Consider the following 9,867-nt stretch of genomic DNA (forward strand, 5'->3'; position numbering starts at 1 on the left):
ACTTCTAAGGTTGACAATCCTGAACAATTTTACTATTTAGAAAATTTTATTAATGAAAATAAGAATACAATGTAGAACAAATAAAATGAGAAGGTCTTAAGGACCATTCCATCAATCCTGACATTGAGTAGGCAGCCCGAGCAAATTTATGGGCTACACTTCGCAGAACGGCTAACGAAATTGACACTAACGTCATTTAAAGAACTTAACATAGATTTACAGTCTTCTAATATAAAACTATAAGCAGACCTAAAAGGCCATTCCCTAAGATTAACTACCGTAGAAGTATCCGAATCAATCTCACATCTTAACCAACTCAGTGCTTCACTTATACACATTGCTTCTCCATCTCTAACTTAATAATTTCTTAGGAGAAGTTTAGAAAACAGACCTCAGAACTGGCCTTCAACCCCATTTTTTTAACATTGTTCACAAACCAATCTACATAGAACAATTCGCTTTGGCTAATACATCGGCAACATTGATTGCGGACCTCTTGATAAAAGATACATTATTATTCTCAAGATCCAATATATGGATTTACAATCAGATACAATTAGACCTGGACATGGGCTAGTGAGCCCGTCCGGCCTGCCAGGCCCAGACCCACTTAGCCGTGCTTGGACATATGAAAATGTTGTCAAACCTAGCCCGGCCCAAGCCCGTATAGGCCCGTCAAAAACTGGACGAGTTTGGGCTTTACGAATTTTACATCGGCCCGGCCCGATATACTATATATATATATATATATATATATATATATATATATATATATATATATATATATATATATATATATATATATTTTTTATATAAATTTATAAATTAATAACTTAAGTTTTAGCTGTGATATTTATATAAATTATAATATATATATATATAAAAATTATAATATATAAATATAAATGAGCTTGGACGGACGAGTTTGGGATTCATATCTTAGGCCCGAGCCAGTCCAAGCCCGATTAAATTTCTTGCGGGCTGGGCTGGGCTTGGGCTCGTCAAGCTTTATTAAAAGCCCGACAGGCCCGGCCCATGCCCAAGTCTAGATACAATCACACCAAAACTACAAACAAACACATCTTGATAATGTAAATTATTTATCAGGAGTTGTGAGTCTGTTTCTATAATGACATCATTAAGGCCACGATTTTTAACCAACTAAGGACTTCTCTCATGCTAAGACCCTCGGCAAGTAAATGGTCCACATGACAAGATATAATACTATTCCTTGTTGCCATAAAACGGTCAGATGAGTTGCGAAGAACACAACATTTGCAAGCATGTCATATGAGATTTCGCGTCTTGCTCGACACCTTCAACTCCCAAAATCTTTTCCAAAAACTAGTTGGATGGTGTGTATTCTGATTTAGGCTCATACTGTATCCACTCTTTATACTATATTTTACTAAAATTGTACAATTTTACCATATATAGTATAATTTTTTTTAATTACATCTATTCATATGTTTCTGGTTTAGTATTAATGATTGATAAAAATGATACACATGTGCAAAGTGTAGATAACAATCTTCATGACTGAGAAGATTGTTTGATGAATTATTTCTCAAATTGATTCAATTTGTTAAAGTTAGATGTAAATTTGTTCTTTGCTCAAATATTAAGGATAAAATTACACTATTTAAAACATTAATGTTAACATTACTACTAGTATGAACACCCGTGCAATGCACGGGATTGGAAACGCATTATAATTTTATATTGAAATAAAAAAAAATCAAATTATTTTACTAAAAATTATGGTAGATTTTGGACAAAATGATTTATACAGATATAATATCAAATTAGAATCAACAATTTGAGAATTTCTTACCTTGTAACAAAAAAAAAAAAAAGACTAAATTATTAAATTAAAAGTGTTGGTTAAAATTTAAAGGTCATACAAGATTTCTTTACCCCATTAGCTTGAAAAATATATGAAACATATAACTAAAAAACAATAATATAAATGAAATTCGTGAGGTGAGACGTCCGCTGCTTACACTATCTTCATTTTATATATTTTTCGATTTTAAAGTAGCAAGACCATCCTCATTCTACCTTCTTTCATTTCCAATCACTTGTCTTTTTTCCTCTCGCTTCTACATGTTTCTTGGATTATGCCTAAATAAATACAAAACTCATGAAAATTCATATGAAGAAAATTAAAGACAAATTTAATCTAATAAGATAATAGGTTATTTATATATTATGTGAAAAGAATCAGCATTATAATTTATAAGATACATTTTTCTCTTTTGCTACTATCAACACGTAAAAAACACTCACTAATGATTAGGAACTTAAATACTCTAACAACATAATGGATCAACCAAACCATGGGCCTCCCTACTATCCTAATGAATCAAAAACCAAATTTCTCATAGGGTACAGCAGGAGCAACATGAACACATTCCAGCATTGATGGATGTTAATATCATAAAATTCTAAATAATTTTCAAACGGTACAGTGTCTAACCAGATGGAAGTTCCATTTTATATTGAATCATAAAAAAACCCACTAAAGTTAAGCTTATCTTCTACGCAATCTAAATATGAGGAGTTTCACATGGATGAAAATACTCGCGAGAACCATGTTATTTTTTAGTAATTGTTGAATTCAATTAAGCCGACCAAAACTAAATCTAATTTGCAATTTGAACATGCAGAAGAAAATCAGATACAAATTAAAAACATGGATGTTACAAATGGGAAAAATTGAGAAATAGAAAATATGAATTAGATAAATCTGAAGTGAATAATCAGATTTCTAATTATGGAGCAGAGTTCTGAATAGCCTTTCATAGATGAGGTACCTTTTTCAATCTCTGACCATTAAAGCATCAAAATTATTGGAAGGGAAGGAAATAATGTGAGAGTAAGCTATCATAGAATGAGTAATTATACTCCAAAAGCAAAACATACACTGAGACTAACTTATCATGAAGACATTTATACCAGAATAATATTATGGATGGAGCTTGTAATAATTCATAAACCATTGGTGTGAAATCCCATAGGCTCAACCTGGAACTTAATTGCTTCTATTTTCAAGTTATTTTAACCCGTGCTATACACGGATTCATTATTTATATGTATAGTTTATTAATTAAAATTAATTAAAGATACATTTTTATTTTATTTTTACACAGATTCATCTTTAAAAATATAAATATTATAGTTATAATTTACTAATAAAAATTAATTATCGGAAAGATATATTTTTAATTAATAATTTTATTTTTACATTTTTTTAAATATTACGATTTTGTTTGACCTAAAAAAAAGAAAAACAATATCATTTTGAACCTACTGCACATGGTTATTATTTTTTTCCATTTTAACCAATATATTTATCTATTAAAAAAATTAAATATAAAATTGAATGAATATTCAATATTTATAGTAAACTGATATAATTATATATATATATTTTTTTCGAAGAATATAATTAAATATAATAAATGATTAAAATTTATAAGAAAAACTCTATTAGAAACTCTATTTTTAATTAGGTAAAAAGTATAATAAATATCCTAAACTTTACCTATTTTCAGTATCAAGCCTCTGATCAATTTATTTTTCACATTAAGCCATTGATCATTGATTTTATTATAGATTTGGCATTTATTTAACTTTTTAGTGAGTTTGAGAGAGAAGATCGACTTGGCAATTCTAGTGCTGAAAATCACAAAATGGGAAAGAAGAAGATCGATTTGGCGATTCTAATGCTGAAAATCACAAAATGGGAAAGGAGAAGACCGACTTTGGAAAAACATATTGGAAATTTTTTGTAACTTTTTGTTACTTTTTATTCTCTATCTATCCTAATCAATAAACTCTTATGTTTATTTGTCCACATCAATAATTCGAATCGCCCTAATGATGTGTATCGTCTAAATTCGAAAGAAAAGTTAAATAAGAACCGAATCCATAACAGAATCAATGATTAAGGACTCAATATAAAAAAATAATTGATCAAAGACTTAATCCTTAAAACAGGTAAAATTCAGAAACTTAAATATGATTTTTGCCTTCTAATTATGATTATATGTCAACTTTTTTTTTCTTTTTTTAACTCTTGAAATTGCCGCATAGAGAGACGAATAAATATAATGTGACATGTAAAATAATTGTCATTGCCTATTAAGTATGATCATGTCCAATAAAACAACCAAGACATATTGACTCCATTTAAATCTGAAAATTAATTTAACGTATGATTGAGTCAAAAGAAAATCAATGATTCTCCTAACTCATTTACAGGCAGCCATAATTTGGGTTTTGCATCAACAGAATACGAAAGAGTTGTCTCTGATGCTTGATCAATTGAGCAATCATTGTTCTAATATGGGCTTACAGTTCTGCATTTATCATCAATATTCTGTGATCATCAGGCATAACACTAAAAGCAGAACATTGCTATATCACGCATCCAGGAAAAATAAATCAAGCAACGCAAATCCCTCAAAGATATAGCTCAATCTCAATAGCATATCAAAAGGACCCAACATTATGCCTACATAAGGCTTGAAAATGAGGCAATAGAAACCTGAAACATTTACATGTATAAATTTGAACTGAGACATGCATTATATAAAAGAAATCTATGGTGATAATGTTTTTGAATTCATAATAAGTATCTATCCATAAGGTAAATTTTTAGAGAATAAAAGATCTTACTCAAAATGCGTCAATTCAACTAAGACACTTATTTCATGAATACATGACTGTGTAGGCAATAAAAAAATTGCATCGTCCAAAGATATATGAGTGTACACTGGGAGCAAGCCTTCCCTTGCCAATTTATTTGGCATGAGGCCGCTCCTAAGACTCGAACCCGTGACCTCTTGGTCACACGACAACAACGTTTACCGTTGCGCCAAGGCTCGCCCTCTTAGTGCATAAACAGTAATAACAAAAAAACAATTCACTTGTTCAATCGACAACTTTCCTTCAAATAATTTATTATGTGTAAAATGTATTGTTTGAACAAAGCTTAATCTGCATAATGAACAACAATCAAAGGACACAGTAATTGGAACTGCAACCCAAATAACTATTTTATCCAAAATTAATTTTCCAAATATAAAAACTTTCTTTTTGTTTCAAAAACTCCATCAAAGCTCTCAAATAAAACATTGCAAGGTCTGATTAGAATTAATTAAACAAACCTATTGAATAGAAATCATTCTCAAACTCTGAATTGTCTAACACCTATGATCTTTCCATCTTCGGAGAGAATGACATACAACAAAAAAGAGGCATAATATCAAAAGCATTCATAATCTTTTTGGTTTCAAAAAACATGGTCAAATCTCTTTGCCCGAATTGTTAGGGAATTTAAATTGGTAAATTTATCATCGTATATACCCAGATTTTAATCAAAATAAAGTCTCAATCCAAAATCACATTGTAAACCATAAAATAAAGGATTGAGTAGTTAACTATATTTACATGATGAGCTGATCATTTGCAGCAAGAACACTGAGCTCCAATGGGGCAAAAGTGAATGATCTAACAGCTAGCCGGACTTGGCTATGGAGACCAGAAATCTCATCTTCACCACACATAGAACTCTCTTTTCTCCAGGAACCTGCGCCTCCAGAAATAGCATTCACATTTACAGAAACATCACCAGAAAAGCTAAAATAACCATAAGATTAACCATCAAATCAACCCATGTTTTAGTGAGAATGCACACCATAATGACCATTATCATAAAAAAGAAACTGCATTAAGGTTAGAAAAACTCAAATACAATAGAGTATCACAACCTGTAGAATCCGCAGTATGCTCTTTCAATGATGCTACTCCAGAAGAGGATGAGCCTAGACGACCATGACAGCCATGATCTGTAATAAATAGTTCAAAAACAAAATGCAAAGAAAAATGAATGCATCATCTCATAAAAATGTCCAAGTAAGAAGTCTTTCATACCCCTCCCTGGTTCCACCTGAGTGCCTTTTATTATTACCCAAATAAAACCAGAAAATAAGAACATAAGAAATGCCACATGACAAATATTACTAATGAGCTATGAAATATTATGGAAATTCTAAACTGCAATTTCTCTAGATGCTGTCAAAAGCAAATCTAGCTATCACAAAAGCAGTATGACAATCTCAGAAAGAGCCCAACATCAAAGCATCAGACAGTAGTATAAGTTATAAGGTAAATGTAAAATCTTGAGTTTGTGTTCTTTCCAGAATTGTCTTTTTCGGAACCAAGAGATGAAAAATCTCCAGTGCTGAGAGAAAATCCATCATTCTTGGAGGATGTCACCCCTGTATGATACAAAAAATAGAGCTAATTAGGGAAGTGTAGAAAGAACAAACCGTGACAAAAATCCAGAAACACTTGCAACCAAGAAGGTACCCTCAAAATTGGAGATCAAATTAATATTATTCATTGTATCACCTGTTTGATGACAGGTTCACAAACAATTTATCTAATATAAAATGGCAAGAATTTTTTAATCAATTAATATATATGCTCGATATCACATTAATATTATTTATCGTATCACCTGTTTCATTTTGATTTGAATACCTTCTTGCTACAAAATTTACAAAATCCCATCCCCACCCCCAGCAACTGCCATTACTACGCTTGCTGCTCTCAATCTTCTCCACCTCCATAACACTTATCAATTGACCCTATTTTGCAAGCTCTTTCCCTTCTCCTTCAAGGGCAGCAACCCAATCAGAAACCTAAAAAGAAACTAAAAATAAAAAAGGTATGAAATTAAAATAAATAAGTATCATGGGGAAATGAGGATTATAATAAACCATAAATCCTTAAAAAATGTGAAGACTTTGCCAATCTTGAATTTTAACTGGTTTACCTCCTTTTTCTGCACAAAAGATACAAATAGGAATAGATCAAGTTGGTAATTTCAAATATTCAACAAACAAAACAAATCAGATGAACAACATTGCTAAAAGAAGGAGATTTATATAATTTAAAGCATCTTAAATAGTTTTTCCCAAATTTAAATTTGGGGAAAACTATCATAACCTAGAGAAACTCAATTGACGTTGCAGTCACAAGAAGCAATTTGAAACCTTAAAACAATGCAAATTAATGATGAACAAAATAGAAGAGATAACAAAAATCCATACCAAAACCCAAGAAAATCAGAGAATTATAATACATAGAAAAGAAAAAGGGAAATGGAATGGAGAGATTGAAGCAAAGTCACTGTTAACAAATCGCAGAAAAGTGGATGTGTTAATCTTTGAAACAAAAACACGAGAGAAGGTACCCATAACATACATTGATGAAATTGAACCTGTAAATTAGATTTCAAGAAGAAAGATAAGGTGGTGTTTGAAGAGATACAATAAAAAAAAAAGTTGATCAATTTACCTCTTCCAAAATTTGAGATGACCAAAGTGCCGATGAAGAGGAAGACAATGAAAGAGCAGAAGAGATGGACAACGAACCGAGAAGGCAATCTAGCGCGGCAGAGGAGGTGATACTGTGAGAAATAAAAATTAAGTCTATGAATTAGTTTATGGAAAGCAAGATAAGGGGGAGCAGTTATCAAAACGTGGAAAGACTCTGTAAACTGTAAACTGAGACAAGGGCGAGGGGCTAGACAGTGGACAAAAAAAATTTAAATACTACTTCAACATATTCATCAAAATAAAATGAATAATATAATAAACAAATTATATCATAAAATGATAGTAAAAAGTATGTGTACTTACAGTAAGAAAATTAATGCCTAACAAGTGGCAATTTACCCCTCCAATTTGCCATGCTCTGAAAATTTTGCACAATTGCTTCATTTTCAACACCGACAAAAATTCTTTTCTCAACGTAACACATCATACAATCTGTGAGAAAGTCATCACCCATCTTGTTGCGCAAATCAGTCTTAATAAATTTAATTGCTGAAAAAGATCTTTCAACAGAAGCGGTTGCAACGGGTAAGATCAAAATCATTTCGATAAGTCGATATGTTAAAGGAAATAGAGACTGATACTGCATTTGAACCATCTTCTTTGCAAGGACTCCAATATCTATCAAACTAGAAAATGATGCATTCGATCTCATTTCAGAAATAAAGAGTTTGAGTTCCTCTTTAAGCTGAATTATATCACAATAAGAAAAATCTTCTGAATATAACTCAGCAAGACGAAGCACTTGTCGGTGATCAAAATTCTCAAAAGCATTTGTAGGATCAAGACATGACATACAAATAAGTAACTCTGTGTTTGACTCGGGAAAACGATTATCAATTTCTGCAGCAAGACGATGAACAACCTAGTGTTTTTCAAATACAAAAAAGTCAAACATCTTGCTTATATATTAGTTATATAGTTATATCATTATATGAAAAGTAAAAACAAATAAAGTACCTCGACAAAAATCTCGACATAAAAGTGATGATGATAAGTCCTTGGAACACCATCAAGAGACCTTCTAACTCGATCTGTAATAGTATCTTCCATATTGGGCACTTCAATTTCATTTTCTAAACAAAAATCACTGACTTCCTTGCACAACTCTTCCCAGCCACTCTCCCTGAATGTTGCCAGACTCTGCTTCGTCAATCTAATCATTCGTACAACATTAGCAATGTTTTGATGCTTCACTTGTAGAGAGTGTGATAACACATTCGTCATGCCCAATATGTGTCATTAAATGAAGAATGAAACAAAATTCATAAGTTTTCATTTTGCTTATCAAACCATGTATACTGCTTGAAGCCTTATAATCAGTTGCATCAGCATATACAACATGAAGCACCTCTATCACGGAACTCCACATACTAAGAAGACGTGAAACTGTAGTATAGTGAGAACCCCATCTGGTATCTCCTGGCCGAGCTAAACTTGTTTCCTGATGTTTGCCTTTTCCTGTAGAAATATCTCCATTTTCTAAAGACTGCACTACTTTATCATGTTGTGATTGACGAAGAGCATCTTTCCTTTTACATGAAGCTCCAACAGTGTTCACAATCATAGACAAATAAGTAAAAAAATCACATATCAACATGTTATGATCTGCAACAGCAACAACCACTAACTGAAGTTGGTGAGCAAAACAATGAACATAATGTGCATGCCTATTTTCATTCAAAATGAGTGTTTTTAGTCCATGAAACTCGCCTCTCATATTAGAAGCTCCATCATAGCCTTGACCTCTAAGTCTACAGAGAGACAATTAATGCATTGCAAAGAAAGAATCAATATGTTTCTTCAAAGACTGTGCAGAAGTGTCACTAACATGTACAACCCCAATAAACCGTTCAAGAACCTCACCACGTACATTCACAAATCTTATAACAACAGACATTTGCTCTTTCACAGAACTATCACGAGACTCATCAATCAAAAGAGAAAACAACTTCCCACCAAGCTCATTGAAAATAACTTTTTTGGTTTCTGATGCACAAGCCCTAATTACATCCTTCTGGATATGATGAGAAGTCATTTGATCATTTTTGGGAGCATTTAAGTTCATCACCTTATTCACTTCTTCACACTCATTGCAATAAAATGTGATTAGCTCAAGAAAGTTACCTCGTTCCAATGATTCTTTCGATTCATCATGTCCACGAAAAGCCAAACCCTGCTTTAAAAGTATACGAACAATTTTTACAACTGTTGTGACATGAGTATGATAAGCAACCGCATTCGTTTCCTTTGACTTTGTCAACATATATTCAATATTCAGCCTTTGATTTTGAAATCCATAAACCCGGTCTGTAGCATATTTGTGGGGACTGGACATACCACCTGAATGATCCCTAAAATTTTCTAAAGCTTTCTTCCAATTTTTAAAACCAATTTCTGTAAATGCTTTATCCCCAGACCTATTTCCTTTACCAAACAAATAGCAATACAAACAAAA

The 9,867-nt window shown here is 31.9% G+C and overlaps 1 protein-coding gene across 5 annotated transcripts; it reads right to left on the reverse strand.

Annotated features, from left to right (window-relative positions):
• Window positions 1–4,143: 4,143 nt before the first annotated feature.
• On the reverse strand, window positions 4,144–7,578 carry LOC136221724 (uncharacterized). 5 transcript variants are annotated; one of them, XM_066009159.1, is made up of 6 exons: window positions 7,372–7,578; window positions 6,530–6,856; window positions 6,207–6,287; window positions 5,778–5,855; window positions 5,458–5,596; window positions 4,144–4,364 (listed from the first exon to the last, which is right to left on the reverse strand). In XM_066009159.1, exons 2-6 carry the CDS (start codon window positions 6,639–6,641, stop codon window positions 4,346–4,348), a joined length of 429 nt encoding a protein of 142 aa, XP_065865231.1. In that variant the 5' UTR covers window positions 6,642–6,856; window positions 7,372–7,578; the 3' UTR covers window positions 4,144–4,345. The 5 variants fall into 5 exon arrangements, with proteins under 5 accessions (XP_065865231.1, XP_065865230.1, XP_065865229.1 ...); XM_066009158.1 differs by lacking the exon at window positions 4,144–4,364 and adding an exon at window positions 4,407–4,552 and having other exon boundaries at window positions 6,530–6,713; XM_066009157.1 differs by lacking the exon at window positions 4,144–4,364 and adding an exon at window positions 4,408–4,552 and having other exon boundaries at window positions 6,530–6,724.
• Window positions 7,579–9,867: the final 2,289 nt, after the last annotated feature.

The sequence above is a fragment of the Euphorbia lathyris genome, chromosome 3 (assembly GCF_963576675.1).
Source record: "Euphorbia lathyris chromosome 3, ddEupLath1.1, whole genome shotgun sequence".
Lineage (NCBI taxonomy): Eukaryota > Viridiplantae > Streptophyta > Magnoliopsida > Malpighiales > Euphorbiaceae > Euphorbia > Euphorbia lathyris.

Excerpts from the sequence above, each read along its gene's own strand:
- LOC136221724 (XM_066009158.1), bottom strand. The coding sequence starts at position 6,641 with ATGGAGGTGGAGAAGATTGAGAGCAGCAAGCGTAGTAATGGCAGTTGC. Across the intron at positions 5,856-6,206 it reads TTCCGAAAAAGACAATTCTG|ATCATGGCTGTCATGGTCGT; the intron begins GAAAGAACACAA and ends TATTTATTACAG. Across the intron at positions 5,597-5,777 it reads GCATACTGCGGATTCTACAG|GTTCCTGGAGAAAAGAGAGT; the intron begins GTTGTGATACTC and ends CTGGAGGCGCAG.